The sequence below is a fragment of the Trichosurus vulpecula genome, chromosome 4, assembly GCF_011100635.1.
Source record: "Trichosurus vulpecula isolate mTriVul1 chromosome 4, mTriVul1.pri, whole genome shotgun sequence".
Classification (NCBI taxonomy): domain Eukaryota; kingdom Metazoa; phylum Chordata; class Mammalia; order Diprotodontia; family Phalangeridae; genus Trichosurus; species Trichosurus vulpecula.
Genome location: NC_050576.1, coordinates 121,607,488 through 121,632,986, shown reverse-complemented (window position 1 = coordinate 121,632,986; position 25,499 = coordinate 121,607,488). Strand labels below are relative to the sequence as shown.

The 25,499-nt window shown below is 33.6% G+C and overlaps 1 protein-coding gene across 3 annotated transcripts in view; it reads left to right on the top strand.

Annotated features, from left to right (window-relative positions):
• The window catches only part of GPATCH2 (G-patch domain containing 2), a 263,126-nt gene that overhangs the window by 36,379 nt on the left and 201,248 nt on the right, over window positions 1-25,499 (top strand). For 2 of the 3 annotated variants that reach the window (XM_036754825.1, XM_036754826.1), the window contains exons 4-5: window positions 3,419-3,601; window positions 4,101-4,180. In XM_036754825.1, the coding sequence (XP_036610720.1) occupies window positions 3,419-3,601; window positions 4,101-4,180 (263 nt within the window). Of the gene's footprint in view, window positions 1-3,418; window positions 3,602-4,100; window positions 4,181-4,311; window positions 4,931-25,499 lie in introns of those variants that run through there. The other variant, XM_036754827.1, reaches the window with a different exon arrangement.

Genomic DNA, 25,499 nt, shown 5'->3' with positions numbered 1-25,499 from the left:
GTCTTTTAGGTGCTCTGAAGGTATCTTCGTGTCCTAAAGCAATTAAATCCCTTGATTATCTCCTAAAGCTAGTATGTAAAACTTATAATATTAGGAAAGATTATCTTTTTTTGTTTTTGTGACTAGTATTCTGAAAGCTTTGTGTACCTCAGTCTTTTCAGTTTTGTTCCTCTTTTAACAAGTTCACAAGAGAGTGGTTCTCATTCTCTAACTGATTACAATTGTCTTTAAAACTGTTAAGCATTAATATAGCTGGATTTGCAACTCATTTGTCATTTTTATTCAGCTGTGACATTTATTCCTCCTATCCATTTTGTAAGTAATTAAATGATTTTCTTGAATTCAAAATTCTAAACCACGAAACAGAAATAGTGTTGTCTGTCTGACAATTTTTGCATCTACCTTGTTTAAGAAATTCTTGGAAACTTATTTTCCTGAATTTTTTTTTATTTTCACATAACAATATTTTAAAACTACTCATCTTAAAGAAAATATGGAATAATCTAAATCATTCATTAGGATGTATTTAAAAATCTCACAAAAATTTTATCTTGTTGAAGTTACATCTAATCAGTCCATCATTACTAAGAAAAAGTTTTTTTTAAAAAATTCATTTTAAACATTTTGTGGTTTTAAACAAGTAAATAATTTCATTACAGCTTTGAAAACAAACTGGAAGTGTTACGATATCACATTAACTCTTTTCCAGCCCATCTATCCCTATGGTGATACATTTGTAGTAAAATGATTGAAATGATCATTAGTTTTATTTCTAATATAAATTATTTGTTCCACATGAGTAGGCTTATGGCTAATTTCAAAGGTAATTTTAGCCCACTTGTAAAACTCATGAGAACTTTATTTTGAACTTAAACTTTTCAACAAGAAAGGTAGCAGATTCCAATAGCTAGGAGGGAACTCTGCCAAGTTTCTTTCCACCTTTAGATAAAGGTTAACTAAATTATTCCCAAAAGATGACTTTCCCCAGATCAGATCCCTATAAATTTTTATTTATGTTAATTTTTAAAAATCAGCCTTCCAAATCTTTTAAAGATTATTAATCTTTGAGAAGCACAGAATAGTTTAAGAAACTTCTGTCTTTCCATTTTTTTTTTTCTGTTACTGTGTAAGTATTTATATTTTTAGTCATGTCCAACTCTTCATGACCCCATTTGAGCATTTCTTTGCAAAGATGCTGGAGTGGTCTGCTATTTCCTTCTCCAGCTCTACCACTAGTAAAAGCAATAAGTGTATACTCACTAACATAATTCTTAGTGACAAAGTAGCAAAATACTTTAAAACTGTAGTCAGTGATACATAATTCATAATAAGTTTGCACTCTCAGTGACAGATGTCTTGATTGTCCTTTTATTTCCTTAATTACATGTAAAAACAAATTAACATTCATTTTTTTCTGATTTGGAGCTCCAATTTTTTTAGCTCTCCTTCCCCACTCCTTGAGAAGGCAAGCAAATTGTTATAGATTATACATGTGTAGTCATGCTTAATATATTTCCATGTAAGCCATGTTGCAAAAGAAAATAGGCAAAAAAAAGTGTACAAGAAAAATAAAGTTAATTGATCTCCAATCAGACTCAATCTTTTCCATTATTTCTCTGGAAGTGGATATCATTTCTTTTTAATCATAAGTCCTTTGAAATTGTCTTGGATCATTGTATTGCTGAGAATAGTTAAGTCATTCATAGTTGATCATCATGCAGTAGTGTCGTTACTGTGTACAGTGTTCTCCTGGTTCCACTCCCTTCACTTTGTATTGGTTCATATAAGTCTTCCCAGGTTTTTCTGAAAGCATCTTGGTCATCATTTCTTATAGCACAATAGTATTCCTTCACAATCATACACCACAGCGTGTTTAACTCTTCCTCAATTCAGGCATCCCCTTAATTTCCAATTCCTTGACACCATGAAAAAAAGCTGCTATAAATATTTTTGTACATATAGGTGGACTTGACTATTTGTAATATCACTCATTCAAATGTAGTCTGACACCAGTGGTTTAGTTCAATATCTTGTTTTCTAAAACTGACTTACAGGACTGAAGTGCATCGTTAGTAACAAATCACAAATTATTTTGAGTTTACTCAAATTTTTTTTTTAATTAAAAATATTTTAATAGCCCATTTGAATTATATCAGTGATTCTTATTATCTGATAAAAGAAGAATCTACATTGGTCTTATGATTTAATTGGTATAGGAAAGTCCCTCTACCAATTCAGGTCAATTCTTTTGCAACTTATAGTCTCAGAGAGTTGCCTAGAGCACTGAGAGGTTATGAGTTCACCAAGGATCACATATACTTTAACTCAGGCCTTGTGGTTTCAATGCCAACTTTCTATCCACTATGCCATGCTAACTTTGTATTATTTCTTACCTGTTAAATTTCTCCTCATCTTAATGAAAGTTATTAAGTTAAAATCAAAAATTGAGTCTTCCTCAGACCTTTCTTAAAGAAAAAAAAATTATTTGCAGTTGAGATTCAGGGTGACTTTCTGTGTATCTTTAGTAAGATAAGACTTTGAAATGAATATAAAGGTTGAGATGATTTTCATGGAAGCCAACATGAGTAAAGAAGGGTCTCTGAAAATCTTAGAGGGATCTTATGAAGTCCCAAATTTCATTTTAAAATACTATATGCTTTATATTTTTACTAGTCATCTGTTTTGCTCTGCAAAGTTACATGCTTAGACATTTTAAAAATCTCATTAACTTTCATTTCTTGTCTTTAAAAAAAGGGGAAAAATCATTACTTTCACTAAAGAACTATTTCTACCTTAATTTTAAATTAATTGTTTCCCTTGATTTAGACTTTTAAATACTCTTACACGTCATACTTGCTAGTTTGTGTTTGTGGCAGTACAGAATAGTGTTTCTCAATATACCCATGCTACTGTCACTTTTCATTTAAAATCAACTTTTTCAAAACTATTTCTTAATGAACTTAATCAGATTAATTTCATTTAGTCACATCTGTTCATGATTGTTTCCCCTTTTACATTCCATACAAATCATGAAATTAAGCTAATTATATACCATTATCAGCTGCAAAGAACGAGTTTCACAGTTTTATACCTTTTAATTCCCTGCAGGAGATTAAGGCTTGTTTTTTCTTAATATGGAAAGGGTAGTAACTTAAATGGATTTCCCTGCAGTTATTGCCAAAGGATTAACCAGTTTATTATTGTTTTTCACATTTCTAAATTGGTTCTAAAACATTACATTTTATGTGTTCTTATTGATGGCAATGCTTGTCATGCCATTAAAAACCATTCCTGGAATGGAGCTGCTGTGTTAAAAGAAAAATAATTTTGTGTTTTTTTTTTTAATAGGTGTGCATTCTCTTGATGTTAAACCTGAATCTTTGGGGTTGGGGGTTTATGGTTTATTATATTTGTACAGGTGATGATGAGCAGAGTGACTGGTTCTGTGAAAAGGAGTCAGGCGGGGCATGTGGCATCGCAGGAGTCATTCCCTGGTGGCAGTCAGAAGAGTCCACGGAACTAGGAAAAGAATTACCAGATCCTGTCTTTCAAAGTATCTTAAGTGGCTCTTTTCCTCTTATGTCACCTTCAGGCAGAAGAGGTCAGTAGTACTCAGATCCTGAGAGGTAGGCACCATGCTTTGTAGTCCACACTCAGAGGTGAAATATACACTTGACTATCTTACTTTAGCCCAACTGGTTCCTACCCTCTCATTTTCCAATGCCTTATATTGTTGCTGCTCACTATTGGTTATAAAAAAAAATCAACTTTCACTTGCTCTCGTTTTCCTTGCTATGTCCCTATAATGGCAATTAGAATTGAGGTCTTATGGAAAGATGTGAGGAACATCTTTGGAAAGCATGAATAGACGGTTCTGTCATAAGCCAAAGAGTACTCAAGAGTTGACTATATTAGAAATCCTCTTTCAATTTCTTCTAATGCCTAATAGATGAATTTTTCCCACATACATGTTTTACTTTCATTTATTTTTCATTTTACACGTGTGTATTTCATTGTTTTTTGTATGTTTGTATGTCTTTGTATATATTTCTAGTCTCCAACTTCTGCGTATTTACTGAATTGAGTTCTTTTGATTCTAGGTTTCCAGGCTAGACTCAATCATCTGCATGGAATGCCCTCAAAGAACATCAAAAAATCTGGAGGAAATTCTACTGCAATGGTAGGCAATTTTTTTTTTTAATATTAATGATCAGTATTTAGAAATGTTCTTCTCTTTCTGTGGAATAAAAAGCCACATCCTCATCCCTTATGTCTTAATGTTATAGCTAAAAACAATCCGTTTTCTTGTAGGCTGCAAACTGGACCAGTGAGATTCCCCTATAAACCAAATCTTCTAATGCTAATTAATTAGTTACCGTTTTGAACATCTGGGGAATGACATTCGAGGGAACCTGGCTCCTGTCCTCTTCCCTGGAGATATACTATTGAAGTCAGAGCCTGTCTGGTGGAAATATGAGAATGTTTTGCTCAAGGACTGGTATTCTTGCCTTTTAGTAAGAAACGAACCAGATTGAGGAGCTTTTTTAGTAATGTAGGTTGGGCATGAGAGGAGGCAGAAACTACCATAAATGAATTTCTACAGTTTTTATTCCACATTTCTTTTAAAATTGAAACTTTGTATTACTTTCTTTGCCAAAATCCTTCCTAGAGTTAGGAAATTTGCAGCTCTTATCCCTGATCCAAGAAATCTTTAATGTTTTATATTATGACTAGTGAAGAATAAATCTATATATATTTGAATTGTTCTAAGTGAAATGTGACTTAAGTAGTACATTGGCATTTATGATTTCATATTAGGTAAAGAGTTTTAAACAGCATCATTCAGATCATCTGAGTTCTTGGGGTATTTTCAATAAGTGTAGAAGAGTAGTAGACAGGAACATTCTCTTTTTAATAAAGTTCATATTTTATACAAAATGTATATCCTATTTGGATAATTGGCTTTTTACCTCTGTGTTTATTGAAAAAATATTGTAAATTATAGCATTGTTTTATTGTATTATTGAAGTAGTCCCTGTACTCTTTTAACCAGGGAATTGTCATGCTGCACTAGTAAAGACCATAGAGTGTAGTGTAGAAACTACCAGCCTGGGGAATATTTAATATTACCTGGAGCTTTCAGTTTTATTTTTTATCTTAAAAACTGATTTGAAAAAATACTGCCTTTCCCCAAAGAGATTTTTGGGGTTTAGCTAAAAATGAGAACTACTCATCATGTATCCATAGATCTGCAAAAAATGTTGACTGGAAATATCTAAAACCTTTATGTAAACTAATTTTCACTGAATTAAAAAAAAAAAAAGTGAACAGTGTGTTGGCAGATACATCCTCTACATTTTGCCCAGCATATATATAGCAGTTTGCATAATTATAGTTATAATTGCATCAAAGTAATTAACATTTATTAAATGTCAACAATTTATGGTAATCATTGCTTTAATATATTTTTTACATTATTTTATAGCCAAATTGTCATAATCCAGAAATTAAGATCAATTTGAATTATTAATTCAAAAGAAATTTAGGTCGAAATTGCCTTTACCTTACCTTTATTACAAGGAGAAAATTTAGCACAAACAATACTTCAGAATGTTTAACAATCAGTCTCCTTTCTTATTTCTTGTGGAGGCTGAGTACAGTTGAATCATAATTATAAAGCTGCTCCTGCAACTGAATATTTTTTGCTTTTACTTATTTAAGTTGAACACTCTGATATTTTAAAGTTAATACAGGTATTTAAAGGTAAAGTAATGTGGTTTTGATAATTGCAACCTATTTTTGTGTAGCCCATTATGTGTTATAGACTGGAAATTCAGATGATTACTTCTGAATTATATATATAAAAAAGAAATTTTTGTGTAATGACTTCCTTCAGATCTGAATAAGACACTTTAAAACCTTGACCTGTGAACTTTGCCTTACTGATCATGAATCGAGATGAATGCTGTGTAGTTCTTGGTGCAGTTCTACCTATTTTTATTTTTGGTTCACTGCTTGCTTGAGCATAGCTGGGATTTGTAGCCCATTTTCTAGGCTTATTGCAATCTCACTCTGGTATTTTATAGGAGCTATTACAACTGATAGGTTAGCTTCATGGTATTGATGATACATGGCTTAACTATACTAAAAGCTGCCTTCCCCCTCTAAATTGTAAAAAGGTGATTAAGTTTCAGTTGATGGAGATATACTGTATATGTGTGTTTATAACGGGACTAGTGCATTAGGTCATAAACTGTTTCCCTGGCCTAGTTTTTTGTATTCAAAATTTAGCCGAAGACAGTGGCTCCATCTCTTGCATTTTACCCCTTCTCTTATTTGTAAGACATCATTTTGGGGGTTTTTAGTGATATAATTTTCTTTTTAATAAAATATATAGTTTGGATAAGAAAGTTCTGAGTTCAGATTTGTGAAGGTGTATTAATATTAATTGTTCCATAATATTTTACTCAAAATCTTTATTATTTAAAAACTCAATTATTTGAAAAGTTAAGGCATACAGTATGATAATCTATGTAAAATATGATAAAATCCCACAACAGAGATAAGTTTGCTTTTAAAAAAACATTTCTGAATAAATCCAAAGATATGTAACACTGACTCATTGAACAGAATGACACCTGATTCTGTTCAATCAGTGATTGAACAGGCTAGGTAAGGATTTTGTAAGAGGGGTTATCATAGTTCCTGTGAAAGACAGAGGGAAAATTCTTGATTATCATATTCATAGAAAACAAGAGTTCTTAATCTGTGGTCCAATTTCAGGGGACCTGTGAGCTTGCATGGAAAAAAAAAATTACGTCTTTATTTTCACCAATCTCTGGTTTCCTTTGTAATCTTATATATCTTATTTTATGCATTTACAGTCATTATTCTAATCTGTAGGCTTCCCCAAGCTACCAAAAGGGTCTATGACACAAAAAAGGTTAAGAACTCCTAATGTAAAGTAAGAAATATTTGAGCATTGGTTAACAAAGGGATGAGGGGAATTTTGTAGCAACAGTAAATAAAGTCACTTATAATAGCTAGCATTTATATAGTTCTTTAAGGTTTGCAAAGTACCATTATGTGCTAGGCTCTGGTCTTGGGCAACTTCAGCCACATTTCAGTTAATTTCATCTTTGTTATGGATTGTGCAGACTTATTTTGATATATATCAAATTGAAACTCCACGTACTAGTTGTCACAATACAACTTGTATTTTATGCCAGACTCTTCTTAGAAACTTTTATTTCTGTTTTTGTCAATTATGAAGTTATTCATTTAAAATAGTATCCATACTGTCATAATAACTGACCTCTAGATAGATCAGAGTTTTAAAATATAATGAAAAAACCACATAAATAAGATGGAGTAAGAGTAAACAGGAAGCCTTGAGTGTTATATACCGAGAAGAACAAGTATTGTTCTCTTATCGCATTAAACACTGAGTTAACAGGAACCCAAGGAAACAGAATCCTCAAATAATGTTTCTCTCTCTCTCTCTCTCTCTCTCTCTGTCCCCCTCTCCCCCTCTCTCTCCCTCCCTCCCTCCCCCTCTCTCTCCCTCCCTCTCTCTATCCCTCTCCTCTCCTCCTCTGTCTCTCTCTCCCTCTCTTTCTCTCTCTCCCTCCCTCCCTCTCTCCCTCCCTTTCTCCCTCTCTCCCTCCCTCCCTCTCTTTCCCTCTCTCCCTCTCATTGCCACAACCAGTTTTTGGAGGGGAAGGGAAGTGGATGGAATAAACATTTATTTAGCATCTACTTTTTGCAAGGCATTAATTATGCTGTGGGATATATATATGTGTATGTATATATATATAAATGTCCTCAAATATTATCCTCAGTTTATAAGTATAATCCTTTATAAATATTGATCCTCACGATAATCCTGTGAGGTAGGTGCTATTATTATCTCCATTTTACAGTTGAAGAAACAGAGGCAAACCAAGGTTAAGTGACTTGTCTAGAGTCACACAGCCAGTAAATGTCAGAGATTGGATTTAAACTCTGGTGTTCCTGATTCTAGGCCCAGCACTCTCCACTGCACCATCTAGCTGACTTTAGAGGGGTGATATAAGTGAAAACTAAACAATAGAGATTTAAGGAAAAAAAAACTGTTCAGGCAATGCCCTGTGTTAGTTTGTATTCAACTTCCATACTGTCTACATTATGTCTCATGTGTTGTTTAAAATGGACGTGTAGTAAGAGTTTTCTTAATCAGAGATTTACTTATATGCAACATTTTAAACTTTCACTAAAGCAAAATAACAATTTTCAGCAAGAGTTAAGGGAAAGGAAGATACGTTTTCAGTTACTTTTTTTTGTAAACATTGAGCTAACCAGAATATTCTGAACTTTACTATAGTTGATTTATTCTATTGGTGATATCACATATATCTAGCTCTATCAGTGCCTGGGACTGGACTGACTGAAGCAAGAAATGGGAGTTGGAGGAACAGTGAGTGAGTAGGTGAGTGCAGCAAAAACTAAAGAAATTTTTGCCAAAAATGAAAATAGAAACATGCATTCAAAGGAATTCGTTAAGCAATTATGTGGTAAATTAAATAGCATGTTGGACATGTATAGTTAGAAAAAGACCTGAATGCTAATCCAGCTTAGGACACTTATAGCTATGTGACTTTGGGCAAGTCACTTAGCCTTTTCCTTCATTTCCTCATCAGTAAAATGAGCATAATAATAGCACCTACCTCAGATTTGAGAGGATAAAAATGAGTTAATTGTGAAGCACTTTTCAAATCTTAAACTGATATGTAAATGCAAGCTATTTTGATTATCATCAATAAGCCTGGTTTATTAAAACTTTATATTATTAATTAAAAATTTAAAAAAGCAGAACCAAAAAATTAAAAAAAAAAACAAAATAAGTGCTATCTACAACATATAGAAGTAAAAGTGAGTGAAAATGAACAGACAAATGCAGAATCCTGATAGAGACTTAGAGGGAATGGCCAAAATTAATTTATTTAAATGTATGTCGTTGTAAAATAAGTTTAATCGTTTTTATTGATCTTTAATATTGTTTGTTATAAATCATTTCAAAAAAGGAAGTTTACATTCTTTAAATTTCTGCTTTTAACCCATCGTGAGATTAGGAAATTGCCTCAGTATTAAGGGCATCTAGGTTCATAGCTGTAGGTAGGGACATTAAAGGCCATGTAATATAAATCTCTCAGGTGAGGAAACTGAATCTAACAGGTAAAGTGACTTGCCCAATGGCACACAGCTGGGAAATGGCAGAACCAGAATTTGTGCCCAGGTCCTCAGATTTCAAGTCCAGAACTATTTGCATTCTACTATGCTAAATTATACAGTGGTTAAAGGAGGTTTTCGTTTTTAAATTATATGGTAGACAACTCAAGTTTAAAAAATTATATATTCTTTTGTGTAATTAAAATGAGAATACTTAAACAAATGTTCCAAAGAAAACAAATTGCATTGTTATGATTTTTAAAATTTGAAATATTTATCAATTTAAAATCCTTACAAATATCTGGAAATAATTCCAAATGATAATGTTTAATTTAAACTGTCATGGTATATAAGGAACCATAAAAACCTCATCGATTGATGATCTAATAAGAATAATAATTAAGCACCTAATGTGTGTCAGACACTGTGCTAAACACTTTCCAATCATATCTCAATCAATCCTCACAACAACCCTGGGAGGTAGATACTATTATTATCCTTGTTTTATAGGTGAGGAAAATAAGACAAACTGAGGCTAAGTGACTTGCCCAGAATTACAAAGCTAGTTAGTGTCTGAGTTGGTATTTGAATTCAGAACTCCAGATCTGGGCTTGTCTATTCACTGCAACACCTAGTTTCCCCTGTACTTGTTCCACATCTCTTTAAATTTCCAAATGAACTGATCTTTGTCACTAACTGGTAAATAAAAAGTATATACTGGGTATTTCTGTTAGGATTTAGATTTTAATATAGCATGGATTTCATAAAAAGTTTGGGATTTGTTTGGTTTTTATTATTGTTCTAACCAAGTGCCTGATAGAATCCCATTTTCAACTTTTACTTTATACGATTGCTTCCTATGTAGTTAGAAAGTGATATTTAGACTGAGTCATAGCTGTTTATAGAATGGCCATTTAAAGTAGATTCGGTTTTTACTAAATGGACCATATAAACCTTCCTTTTAATTTATTTAATAAACTCATGATCTCATCAGTGTGAGTATTCTCTCCACTTTTGTGGACTATAGAATATATATATAACTTTTCTTGTCTGCTTCTTGTCTCATGTCCTTCCATAAACTCTCCACAGAAAATCAAACTTCCAATTCTTTTAATACTTTTTTGGGATACTAGTACATTTCAGGCTATCCATCTATTGTCCTATGAACTTGATAAATGGCTAGGCCAGTTTGGTTTTTTGGTCATACATGTAATTAATGGTATTTTTATGACATTATTGGTAATGTATTATGGCCTATTTGTCTTTTTAGAGTTCCTTTGTTAGGGTAATTTAAAGTAAAAGAACATTTTTATGTGATGTCAAAGATTCTATTTATATTATTAAAATAAAAATTGAATATACACATTTCAACCAGTTATGCTCTTAATTGCAGTTTTATTGTGTACTCTCTGATGGAGCTGTCTACTAAGTGACTTTTTTTTTTTTTGAAGGGGAAAGGCAAGGCAGTTGGGGTTAAGTGACTTGCCCAAGGTCACACAGCTAGTAAGTGTGTCAAGTGTCTGACAGCAGATTTGAACTCAGGTCCTTATCACTTCAGAAGTGACATTTATATAATGCTTTAAGTATCTGAGGGTGAGATTCAAGCTCAGGTCATATTGATCCTAATTTATGCTGTCAGAAAAGTGTAACATTTCAATGTTAAGTTAATTTGTATATGTAGATGCTTATTTATAGCCTTAAAATATTTTGGAATACTTTGTAAAAAGAAGAAATATGTACATATGTGTGTCTGTGTGTGTGTGTGTGTGTGAGAGAGAGAGAGAGAGAGAGAGAGATTTAGGACTTTATTAGTATAGTAAGAATGATCTCAAAACACAAATATTAGTGGTTTTCTGTTTCTCTACTAAAGAGCTTACACTACCTTAAATTAATTCATAGCCCTTATATTTGAATGTAAAGTTAGTTTCAGATCTAAAGAGCTTTCCTAATATCTTTTTCAGGGTAGAATGTTATGCTCTGTTCAAGAGTATAGTGAATTGAATTATAGAAAAAATAGGTATATGTTATTTTTGAAGGTGATTATGATTTTGCTTGGTAAAATATTTGACCAAACTGTCAAAAGTGACATCATACTCGCATATGCTGCATGTTACCAACATAGTTTAATGTATTTTCTTTATAAAATTCTGTGGATGTCAGCTCTGAAATTAATTAGGGTTACTTTTTCACCTTATACTCATACTCTTATATCATCTTTTTTTTAATAAAGCAAGTCATTTATTGACACCACTCAGCTCCCTCACCTTAAAAATATTTCCATAGATTTTAGTCTATTTATTTTATATCCCTAATTTATATTAGAGACAATTATGGTTAATACATCAGCTACATCATGAAGGACTTTCTCAATAAACAAGGGGATGGCATTTCAATTAGAACACAACAGTCACTTTCTACACACTACTTTATTTCATGGTATGAATAAAAGTTAACATAGGAAATCCTTGCAGCCTTCTATTGTCAGATGCCCAAATGTACAACTCAAGATAGAGCCATTTAAGGATCCCCACAAGCAGAACCTGAACTTTTTGTGTGTAAATAGTGTATACCACATCATACCCACTCTTATCCTGATTTCCTTATAAAGATGAGTATATTTAGGCTTCACAGGAGTCCAAACATACTTGCTCCTGTACATTATGGCTGCCAGCAAGGGAGGGTGCTGCTTTGGAGCCTGGGCTAGCAGGAAAACTCACAGTTCTGAATAAAAGAAAATTCTGGGACATGAGTGATATCTAAAGATTAAGGGAAAAAATAAAGAATATTCTGTAATTAAAAATCTGTAAAATGTTTTAAATTCAAAATAAAAAGCTATAATATTGTCCTTTGTATACTTATTTTTGAGAATATGTAGAATTAGGCATTTCTTTAAGAAATGCTCACATTTCTATAGTAATCTTCCATTATATCCTTCTTCATATTAGAATTGGCTCTCATTTTTAGGTGTTAGCACTTGAAGGTGAGATAGTTCATCTAATTTGGTGGCTATAAACTAAGTGTCAATGAATAATGTTTAAAACTTACAAACTTCATTGTTTTTCCTTAGATAGTAAGCCAAAATTAATGCAGTCCCACAGGCCTTCTCTTCTCTCAGGCCACAGATACCACAAATAATATTTCTTATCATTTGACAGACTACATCAGCTGCAAAATACAATTTTCATTGTAGGTTATTTTTCTTAATAGCTTTTGTCTTTTATCACCTTCATTTCCAAATATATTCTCTCATCTCCACTTCCCAGAGAACCTTTCCTTGTGACAAAAAATTTAAAAGGAAGAAGAAAAAAACCAGGTCATCAAAACTAAAAAACAGATGAATCAAGTGTATCTTATATTTCACACCCATAATTCACCTTCACAAAAAATTAAAGGAGGTACATTTTTGCTCTCTTTGGTGCCAAGATGGATCATTATCATCATACAATCATTCATTTTCTTTTTATTGGTGATGATAGCCTTTGCATTTGTATTGTGATCATATTTATATATACATATATTCACATATAACATGTATATACATATATGTATTTCTGTGTTTATGCATATATATCACATTCCAGACATATGTGTGTTTTCCTGATTCTACTTCATTCTGTGTCAGTTCATATGTCTTCTCATGCTTCTATGTATTCTTCATATTTGTCATTTCCTAGTGTGCAACATTCCCTTACATTCATGTGCCAGAGTTTGTTCAGCCATTCCTTAGATTCTGAGTTATTTTAAAACACATAGTAAGTGTGAGATTTTAGCTATACATACATGCTTTGTATTTAAATATTTAATTCTTAACTGGATAGTGAAACATAATTCTTTTTGAAAGGGCCCCACATATAAACAAATTTGGCCTGCCATTTCTTACTTTTTAATATATATTGTATCTTCTCCTTTCCTTTTCTTCTTAAATGTTTCGACTAAATGCCATAAGTGTTGTCTATACCGCTGTGGCCAGAAGCAGAATAAAATGTAATTAGGAAATTTTTAACAAAATATAGAAAAATACAATACAACATAGATACTATTAATTTGTGGTTTTCTAACTCAATGTGGAGTCTGTAAGGATCTGTTTATATTTGAATTTATTGGTCTTGAAGACTATTCAAATGACCCTTAAATACTTGGTTCAAATCACTTCGTGGCCTGTCGAATTCCAAGGCTATATCCCAGAACTTGTCCAACACACCTTCGTATCACATCTGAGTCCCTTGCATTACTCAAAGGGTCATCCCAGAGAATGTGGTTAGTTTAATGGAAATCCATCTGAATTACTGGGAAAAGTACTCAAAATGCAAGGTGTTTTGATAAATCAGGGGTATTATATTGGAATACAAAGGATAATACTATAATTAATGTTTTTTACTTTGAATTTCAACAGTTTTACAGATTCTTAATTATTAGTTGGAAAATATCCTATATTGTTATCCTTAATCCTTAGTATCACTAGTGTCCTGGAATTGAATGTGTTCAAATTCTTTTTATCCTGAGAGAGGTCATTTAGGCAATTTGCCAATTTCCGTAGATAAGAAGATAATGTTATGTTGAAATAATTCTTTTTATTATAATTTCATAAGGGCTTCAAAGTATAATAATTTCTGCTTTCATCTTTTTCCTTTTGTAAAATACTCCTGGATAATCTTTCTGTGTATGATCTGAAGATATGAATGTACTTAGGACCAGTTTCAGAAAGCTGAGGTTGCAGCACATATTCTGAGTTTCTATAAATGTTTCTCATATCGATTTTCATGTTTTAAAACTTGCATTCTGCCTGATGTTCTATGAATGAAGCCCTCTATAAATATGTCCCACAACTGTACTGTTTTCATTCGTTGATATTAAGACTACAGGTTGAAAACCATTTGACTCTAAAGAAGGAGACAACATGACATCTTTTCCACCTTGCCCTTTAAAAGGGTGGCGACATTGCCAGAATATCCATTATTTTTGTCATCCAATTCAAAGAAACAGAAATGCTGCAAACATTTTACTTTCTAAGAAGCTTCAACTCTGGGTTTCTGCCTTTTATGTTGCTGATAGAATTATTCTGATGGTCTATAAAACTCAGTTTTCTAATTTGCCTTCAGATATGTCAGATATCTAATATCAGAAAAGTTCAAAATCAATGATGGGTAGAACACTTCCAAGTAGTATTTAACAAGCACTTACTTTACTGTAGTTGCCTGAAAATCCTCAAACTGAAGGTCAATTTGAAGAACTATGAATGTACATGGAAGTCATGTAGATTGAAGATGATTTTCTGCCATTGCCAGAAACATTGCCCAAGGTAATGTTTACAGGTTATCAGTTACCTGTAATCAGCTATGTTGAAAGGAAGCACTGATGTTTCTAAATTGACAACTAGAACTTTAAACCAGCAAAGGTAAAGTTGATAACTTTTAAAACAGTTTTTTTTTGGTTCAGAATTGGCCAGAGCATGAACAGTTCTCAGAAAATAGAAGTGGGTGTTGATCCTTTTTGGAGGGGGGAAAGCCGGGCAATTGGGGTTAAGCGACTTGCAGCTAGTAAGTGTGTCAAATGTCTGAGGCCGCATTTGAACTCAGGTCCTCCTGACTCCTGAGCCAGTGCTCTATTCACTGTGCCACCTAGCTGCCCCAAGGGTGTTGATCATTTCCACATATACCAGAGAAATTGGTTTGAGATCTTGGAGTATTTAGAAACACAAGCCATAATTTTCCTCTTGAGTTTTTTATTCAAATCATTTATTGGCTGACCCAGAAATTATCCCACAAAAAGTATCTTCCATATTATTACTTTTCCTAACATCCAGACGACTTACCTTTTAGGTCTAAATTAAACATGATCTTAGAATTGGTAGCAAGTATTTGTTCTTTTTGAAGCCTTTCAGTTTAGTGAAGTTATACATATTCTTGACTCTTCTTACTCTAGAAATTATGAAATTATATATCAAAATATAAAGCATCACTTTATTTTTCAGGATCCTTTTGTGATTTCAGTTTTTCTAGCTCTAACTTTTCTAATATCACAGAAATACCTAATTTGTTGATTGAATTAAAACACACATGGCCTTCATTTAGTGGATGTTTTCTACTCTTGTTTTAAATGTTTCTTATTATGTTACTTTTCTTTAGAAAAATCTTTGAAAAGTTTTATGAGTTTTTTTCTTGTTTCCAACTTAAAATTTTCTTTTAATAATTTATCCTTTGTTCTCTCTCTCCTCCCACATTATCAGTCATCAAAGTCCATCACTCCTTTTGTCAAGTGTCTTCCAATGACCCCTTCCTTTATAGTCCCACTGCAACTACTCAAGTTTGTATTCACATCTTATACCTGAGTTATTATAGCTGATTCCTAAATAGTCTTCTAGCATTCAGTCTTTCCCCCTCTTCATTAAATCTTACATCCCATTGACTATAAATTTTTCTAAAAATTCACTTGCACATAAAAATCACTTGTTAAGGGAGCTTGAGTGATTTCTTCTCATTTATAGTATAAAATCTAAACCTTAGTTTAAGTTAATTCAAGAAGCTTAGAAGTACCTATCATGTGTCAGGCACTGGAGATATTAAGACAAAAATAAAACAAACCGCTGCCCTCAAGGAGCTTACGTTCTAGGGCTAGAGTCAAATAGTACTCTATAATTTGGCCTCTATTTATATCTCTACCTGATTTTCCTACTCCTCCTTCCTATGTACCATCTACTTCAGCTTGCGTTTTAAAACAATTTGCCCTGACATGCATTGTACAGCCCCATCTTTGTCCACGCTGCAATATTCCATTTGTCTTCTCTGATGAACACTCTGCTTCCCCTAAGGTTTACCCTTACTTTAAAGCCTTACCTGTAGCCTCACTGGAACAAAGCTTCCCTATCCACTCCATTCCTCAGTGATCACCTTCTATGAATTCCATCTTCAGTATATTCAGTATTCATTTGACACTTAGTCCATGTTTCCTAGTGGTGTTATTAATTTTTAGTATATAGTGTGAACTGAATAAATGCTGATAACAATATCTAGTGTTAGCCTCTATTTTTTCAAGTTCTATTTCTCTCATCACTTTAGTATTGTAGCTTCCAACAATTTTACATTTCTTTCAAATATAAATCTAAAGGTATTTATTAATTTTTAATGTCTTCTGACAAATACAGAGAATTTTTCTATAACTGTTATGAAGAGCCTCAAATTCAAACAGCTTCAATGTGTATTTCATAGAATCAACATTTTAGAGCTTGAAAGAAACTTGGAGATCATTCCCGTCATTTTACAGATGAGGAATCTGCGGTCGAAAGAGAGAAAAAGATTTGCCCAAGGTCATCATTCCTTAGAGCAGGGTTCTTAACCTTTTTTGTCTGTCATGGATTTCCCCGGCAATCTGAAGAAGCCTGTGTATCTTTTCTCAGAATAATGTTTTAAGATAAAATGAAATACATTGGATTACCAGTGAAAACAAAGGTTAGTAAAAATAAAGGTGTAATTTTTTATTCCTAACCATGTTCACAGTTTCCCTGAAATCTGCCTACAGATTCTGTGGACCCTGGGTTAAGAACTCTTTGCCTTGAGTATTATAGATTAGTCATGACTGTTCTTCTGTAGCAAAGTATATCATTGTATCTGGAGTCTAATGGACACTTGGGGAGAGAGTTGTTATAGAAATGATACTGATATAAGCAGAGCCATTGAAAATAATAATGCCATTGTAGCTCCTCACCTATTTCAGATATCTACTTCTGCCTAAAATAATTTGAGACATAATTACATCTTGATATATTCACCTCAGAGAAATAAGAATAAAAAGATGCCAGAGAATTTTTATAACTGATTTTATTTTTTAATATGCCTTTAAATATATAAAGGATGTCCAGAAAGGCTTAGTAAAGTTTTAAGCTTTAGTAGCTTTATATTTATATGTATGTACACACACACATACATATACACATACCTATTATCTCAAGAATGTTCAATTAAACAATATATAATACACACATCATGAATGCATATCATTTTAAGAGCATGATTGAGGCTGGATCCATGTTGTCTTAAGTAATAGAATTGTTGAAATCGTGTGCTCCAGTCTCATCATTTTAAAGTAGAGAAAACTGGCCCCTAATGAGCTTAGGTGAAAAGGCTCATTAGTGACAAAGTGAATTAGAGCTCATGTCTCCAGCTTCTAGTTCAGTGATTGTTGCTCTATAACTGTAAATTATTGTTGTTCAAGTTGTTTTCAGTCATGCCCAACTTGTGACCCCATTTGGGGTTTTCTTGGCAGGGATATTGGAGTGGTTTGCCATTTCCTTTCCAGCTCATTTTACAGATAAGGACACTGAGGCAAACAGGTTGAAGTGTACAGGGTCACACCTCTAGTAAGAGTCTGAGGCCAGATTTGAACTCAGAAAGATGAGCCTTCCTGAGTCCAAGCCTGGCACTCAGCTGCACCACCCAGCTCCCCTATATAAATCCTAGTTTGTAATTCCAAATCAAATTATTTGTGGATATTTGTACTACATGCTTTGCCTTAGAATTGTTATGGGAAGGGCTCATCTGTAGTATAACCTTTAGTGCCCATTTCTTTCCAGTAGAAACTGTAGGGGCTACCATGTAGTTTGCCCCAGTTAACATATATGTACCTAATACTGTAAAAGTTGTCTTCAAAACTTTGGGTTACCTATCAGTAACAGTGGGCTGGTATCTGAATTGATCTCTTCTTCCTTTGTGTGTTAGTCTAACAGCCCTTCTATGTTTATAGTCACTTATCAGATAACTTTATATGGAGCATAAACATGAAATCAGAAGCAATCCCATACCAGTGTTAGCATTATCTTGTATATACAGTTGGTATACTTAGGAAATATATGTTGATTTTGCTGAATTGGGGACATAATTGAAAAACATTGGGGAGATAAAGGAAAATATCAATAAATTCCCCCCTTTAAAGAAAAACTATGAAATATTAATTACTCCTTCCGTATACTTTTGATAACTTTTTGTTTTCACATATCTGATTTTCTTAAGACTTGGTATATTTGTATATAACATTGTAATTTGTATAAACTTCAATAATTGTACCAATATTTGAAGTATATGTTTAAAGTCTTTGTTTGGTTCTTGGTAGCTTTTGTTATATTTCTAACTGTTATAGGTAAATTAGTTTACTACCTATTCTCTATATCTGGAATTTTACTTCCTGCCCCTTTGGATTTATACAGTTGGGTCACTTTATGTCCGCAATGGAGTCTTTTCTTGCCATGTTTATATTCTTACCTTCCTCCAAAACACAGCTCAAAACCCATTTTGTTTTTGTCTTTGTATTTCTCTTGCCTATAGGAGGTACTTAATAAAGATTTGTCCAGTTCAGGGATGGGGAAGCTGGGGCCACAAGGCCATATGTGGGCCTTCTACGTCCTCAAGTGCAGCCCTTTGACTGAATCCAAACTTCACAGAACAAATCCCCTTAGTGAAAGGATTTGTTCTATAAAACTTGGACTCAGTCAAAAGACTGCACCTGAGAACCTAGAAGGCCACATGTGGCCTTGAGGCTGCAGGTTCCCCACCCGGGGACTCTAATTGTTTTTTTATGTACACAAGTATCATTTAACAGTAGAGGCAACTCTGTCTTCATTGAACAAAAAACTTGGTGAAAAGTACAGTGGAAAAACTTGACTTTATAAGTAAATTCCATTGAAGGAGATACCATTATATTGAAGTATTCTGAATGACACAGTTATTTTGATAATCTCATGACCATGTTTTGTTGATTTGGTTAAGAAAAATTCTCTACTTTGAATAGTTTATAGCACAACAGATCCTTTCTCCTATTCCTAGCCTTTATTAGAATTCTCATAACAAAATGGAAAAAATAGCTCTGTGAACTGTTTATAGAATAATTCTAACTTGCTAACTCATGATGAAAATTAAAATTCTTCAGTTCAATTAAGTAGACATTTTTTAGGTGCTACAGAAAACTTGGCTACGTGTATGATGGGACGGATAAAAATTTAAATACAACTTTCTCCTACTTTCATAGAGCATATAGGGACTGTAATAGGGCAACATGATTCATTCATATGCAAATAACATTGCAAAATAATGCAGAAAAAGTACACATGTATTTTGTATATAAGATGTGCAAAGAAAGTATTAGGTTAGGTGTGATAGTAGATAGGTCGTTACAAATTCAGGGAGAGGAGAGAGAACCAAGGAAGGCTTTTTGGAGGAAGTGGCAGAAAGCGAGAATAAAAAATAGCTTAGTAGACCTGCATGTAAGCTTCTCATAACACTTCTTTAGTACCTACTTTTCAACTACATCCACTCCTTTACCCATAAACATACAAGCAGATGCCTAGCCAAAGGAAACTTTATTTAGCTTAGATTTCTTGAGGAATGATAGTTTTTGATATCTCTGACAGTTTGAATTTTAGTCTACTGACACACAGTGGAAAAAATAAACTGCAGAGAACAGATATCTGAATTTGATATAACAGTATTTGTAGAAATTATTGTCATGATAAACAATATCAGTATGATACTTTAGATAATTAAGGGGAAAGAGATAGATAGATAGATATGCAGATATATATCTATATATGTGTATATATATGATTATTTATTTTTGGGGAAAGGGACCCAGAACTGTGATTTTATTTTTATAGTTTTCCAGTGCAGAAGCTTTTTACCAATACAAATACTTCTCTGTGTTGCCTGAGGCCCTGAGAGGTAAGTGACTTGCCCTGAGATAAGTATTCTGTGTGTGTCAGAGGAAGTCTTAAATCTGGTTGTCTCTGTTTTCTCTAATCTTTAAACATATTAACTTTTTTTATCCTGCTTTTCTAATTTGAATATAATGTAAACTTATCTTAGGAATTGTTGACAGTGACATCAGTTTTGTCAGTGAGTTTGGAAAGGCACAAATTTTATACCCTCAAAGAATGAAAAAAAGCCAAATCCTTTCTATATCTACCTCTCAGATTCTGGTTGCATTATTTATCATGTATTTGAAGTAGGTATAAGCACTTACAAGGTCCATGAGTTTGTCAAATAAAATTTTGTAGACTTTCATCTTATTTGTTTCCAAATTACATCAACTCTTTTTCTTCAAAAAAGAATATATTGATATTTAATAAGACAAAAGGAAGATAGTTGAATTCAGTGTCCACTGTTACTTCCCAGATAGTTCATTACTTAGCATCTATAAATGGGTGGAGAAAGGGTAGGTTAGAGACCATTTTGCTTGAGTCCCTGTAACTTGTTATTTAAAAAAAACAAACATTTACACAGGCTTCAAAAATGGATCACAAAACTGAAGACCTGATTTTACTATGTGGTTATAATAACACTTCTTGAGCACAAATCATTATTGGCAATATGCTGTTATCTACTCATTAACTACATGTCCCATCTTTGCTTCTTGAGTCACCTAAAATGTTTATTATTCATTGATTGTGCATTCCATTATTCAAAGCATATAATACATTGGAAGAATTTTGGTTTTAAAAATAAGAATTTTTATGTCAGGGAGCAATTTGAGAATATTGGGGAAAGTACAATATAATTTCCCAGAGATAGTTTCATTCATTCTCTTCTTACTGTTCAATTTGAGGCCCTAATCATTATTCATCTAAAGTTCCTGTCCAGAGTATATTTAATAATGGATGGGCAAGCTCTTGAGTTAATCTAACTAATTATCTATAATAGGCATTCTTCATCCATTTTTTTTCCTGTGTAGATTGTTAGGCCGATCTCTTAAGTGGTAGTGGGTCTCATTGACTATTACATTCTGGAACTTGCTGTAATCACTGAAATGTTATCTGCAAACTGGAGTATCTGGAGGACCCCCCTTCAAAAATGATCCCTTTTACATGTAGATTTCTTACAGCATATTGTCTATGATAATGGTGAATATTTTTGTTGGACATGTATATCAACCCACTTTACATCTTGCATAACAGAGGATCTTGAGCAAAGCTACATCTGTGTTTGTATCTGTAAAAGAGAGTATGCATACACATGGAAAATACCTTGTTGGAGAGCCTTTAAGACTACATTTTGCTCTTGAGTACCGTTCACCTTTCAATCATTTGTGTGATTATAAAGATGTGATCTGCTGTAGAAAATAATGAGTAAAAATTTTCCTGTTACTTTCTCATATTTTCATTAAGCATGTATCCATTTTGATCATTTTTAAAGGCTTTTTGGAAGTGAGAAAGTAGATATGGGACAATAATTAATGATACCTTCTTGATCACCTCTCTTTTGGTTTCCCACCTGTAAACATTCAATTAACTGATCTTTCACCCCTGGCAAGCCAGCTGACATACTAATGAAAGAATCAAATCAGTATTAATGGTGACTTAATAATGGTCAAGCCCGAAGGTGGGAATAGGGTAGTATGGGAGAAGGAAAGTTAGAAAATATGGTTTAGGGTTAAGATATAATAGATTTTAAGGTTTAAATTATTTGTAGCCTTTAATACATATATTGTCTATGATTTAAAAAAAAAAATTAGAAAGCATAAAAGCATAATTAAACACATACATCAAACAACCTCATAAAAATCAAATTGAAGAATCTTTTTTTAAGATAAATTCATTATTTTATTTTTGGTATTTGTCTATTTGTGCATTTATTTATTTATTTATTCATAGTTTGCAACGTTCAGTTCCGCAAGCTTTTGAGTTCCAAATTTTCTCCTTCTTCCTCCTTCCCCCATCCCTAAGAAGGCATGCAGTCTAGGCTCTACATACACGTTCACATTAAACATATTGTCACATTAGTCATGTTGCAAAGAAGAATTAGAACCAATGGAATGAACTACAAGAAAGAAGAAACAAAACAAAAGAGAGAGAAAGCAAATAGTGTACGTCGATCTGCATTCAGACTCCATAATTCTTTCTCTAGATGTAGGTAGCATTTTTCATTATGAGTCTTCCGGAGCTGTCTTAGGACCTTGCATTGCTGGGAAGAGCCAAGTCTATCAAAGTTAGTCATCACACAATGTGGCTGTAACTGTGTACAATATTCTCCTGGTTCTGCTCCTCTCACTCAACATCAGTTCATATAAGTCTTTCCAGGTTTTTCTGAAGTCAGCTTGCTCATCATTTCTTATAGCACAATAGTATTCCGTTGCATTCATATACCACAGCTTGTTCAGCCATTTCCCAGTTGATGGGCATCCCCTCAATTTCCAGTTCTTTGCCACCACAAAAAGAGCTGCTACAAATATTTTTATACATGTGAGTCCTTTTCACATTTTTTATGATCCCTTTGGGTACAGCCCTAGAAGTGGTATTGTTGGATCAAAGGGTAAGCACATTTTTATAGTCCATTGGGCATAGCTCCCAATTACTCTCCAAAATGGTTGTATCAGTTCACAACTCCACCAATAATGCATTACTGTTCCAATTTTTCCATATCTTCTCCAGCATTTGTAATTTTCCTGTTTGGTCATGTTAGCCAATCTGACAGGTGTGATGTGGTACTTAAGAGTTGTTTTGATTTGCATTTCTCCAATAGTGATTTGAAGAATCTCTTTAGAAAGAAGTCAACTAGTTGTAAATTTGGTAATCCTTTTTGAATCAGCAATCTGTTTACAGTCAGGTGCAAATTAGGAGAAAGGTAAAGCTCAGAAGAAGATGCTGCATATAATTATAACAATCCCTAACTGACTCTATTTAGACAAAAATGGAACATAAATAAAAGAAAAGATATTGACACAGACTGTCAGCATTTCTAAAAGGAAAATTAATGGAGGAGCAGAGAGAAGTTAATATAGGACCTTGGAGAAAGGAAAGAAATGAGAATGAAGTTGTGTGTTTGACACCAACTTCTTGTGTAAAGTTGTGGACAATAGCACAGCACTAATAATGACAAGGTCCTAGGTTCTGGTGAGTTTCCTTTTTGTTTTTTGCAATTATTTAATTTATTTAATATATTTAGTTTTCAGCATTGATTTTCACAAGAGTTTGAATTACAAGTTTTCTCCCCATTTCTACCCTCCCCCCGACTCCAAGATGGCATATATTCTGGGTGCCCCGTTCCCCAATCAGCCCTCACTTCTGTCACCCCACTCCCCTCTCATCCCCTTTTCCCTTCCTTTCTTGTAGGGCAAGATAAATTTCTACACCCCATTGCCTGTATATCTTATTTTCTAGTTGCATGCAAAAACTTTTTTTTTGGTTGTTTTTGAACATCTGTTTTTAAAAACTTTGAGTTCCAAATTCTTTCCCCTCTTCCCTTCCCACCCACCCTCCCTAAGAAGTCAAGCAATTCCGCACAGGCCACATGCATATCATTGTGTAAAACCCTTCCACAATACTCATGTTGTGAAAGACTAACTATATTTTGCTCCTTCCTAACCTATCCCCCTTTATCCAATTTTCTCCCTTGACCCTGTCCCTTTTTGAAAGTGTTTGTTTTTGGTTACCTCCTCCCCCATCTGCCCTCCCTTCTATCATCCCCCCTTTTTTATCTTCTTCCTCCTTCTTTCCTGTGGGGTAAATTACCCAATTGAGTGTGTATGTTATTCCCTCTTCAGGTCATATCTGATGAGAGCAAGATTCACTCATTCCCCTCACCTGCCTCCTCTTCCCTTCCTACAGAACTGCTTTTTCTTGCTACTTTTATGTGAGATAATTTACCCCATTCTATCTCTACCTTTCTCCCTCTCTCTCAATATATTCCTCTCTCATCCCTTAATTGATTTTTTTTACATATCATTCCTTCATCTTCAACTCACCCTGTGCCCTCTATGTATATATATATATATACACATGTATATACATATATATGTATATGTATATATACACACACACGCAAATACACACACACATATATATGCATTCCCTTCAGCTACCCTAATACTGAGGTCTCATGAATCATACACATCATCTTTCCATGTAGAAATGTAAACAAAACGGTTCAACTTTAGTGAGTCCCTTGCGATTTCTTTTTCTGGTTCTTTTTCTTGATTACCTTTTCATGCTTCTCTTGAATCTTGTGTTTGAAAGTCAAATTTTCTATTCAGTTCTGGTCTTTTCACTGAGAAAGCTTGAAAGTCCTCTATTTTATTGAAAGTCTGTATTTTGCCTTGGAGCATGATACTCAGTTTTACTGGGTAGGTGATTCTTGGTTTTAATCCTAGCTCCACTGACCTCGGAATATCGTATTCCAAGCCCTTCGCTCTCTTAATGTAGAAGCTGCTAGATCTTGGGTTATTCTGATTGGGTTTCCACATTACTCAGATTGTTTCTTTCTGGCTGCTTGCCATATTTTCTCCTTGATCTGGGAGCTCTGGAATTTGGTGACAATATTCCTAGGAGTTTTCTTTTTGGGATCTATTTGAGGAGGCGATCTGTGGATTCTTTCAATTTCTATTTTGCCCTGTGGCTCTAGAATATCAGGGCAGTTCTCCTTGATGATTTCTTGAAAGATAATATCTAGGCTCTTTTTTTGATCATGGCTTTCAGGTAGTCCAATAATTTTTAAATTATCTCTCCTGGATCTATTTTCTATGTCAGTGGTTTTTCCAATGAGATATTTCACATTGTCTTCCACTTTTTCATTCCTTTGGTTCTGTTTTATAATATCTTGATTTCTCATAAAGTCATTAGCTTCCACTTGCTCCAATCTAATTTTTAGAGTAGTATTTTCTTCCATGATCTTTTGGAACTTCTTTTCCATTTGGCTAATACTGCCTTTCAAGGCACTCTTCTCCTCATTGGCTTTTTGGAGCTTTTTTGCCATTTGAGTTAGTCTATTTTTTAAGGTGTTGTTTTCTTTAGTATTTTTTTCTGTATTTTTTTGGGTTTCCTTTAGCAAGTCATTGACTTGTTTTTCATGGTTTTCTCTCGTCATTCTCATTTCTCTTCCCAATTTTTCCTCTACTTCTCTAACTTGCTTTTCCAAATCCTTTTTGAGCTCTTCCGTGGCCTGAGACCAGTTCATGTTTTTCTTGGAGGCTTTTGATATAGGCTCTTTGACTATGTTGACTTCTTCTTGCTGTATGTTTTGGCCTTCTTTGTCACCAAAGAAAGATTCCAAAGTCTGAGACTGAATCTGAGTGCGTTTTCACTGCCTGGCCATGTTCCCAGCCAACTTACTTGACCCTTGAGTTTTTCGTGGGGGTATGACTGCTTGTAGAGTAAAGAGTACTTTATTCCAAGCTTGAGGGGATGTGCTGCTGTTTTCAGAGCTATTACAGCCAGCTCTGCCACATCAGTACTCCTCCTTCCCCAAGAACCTCCCACCCCAGACTGGACTCAGTTCTTAGGCAGGCTGTGCACTCCTGCTCTGATATGCCACTTAATT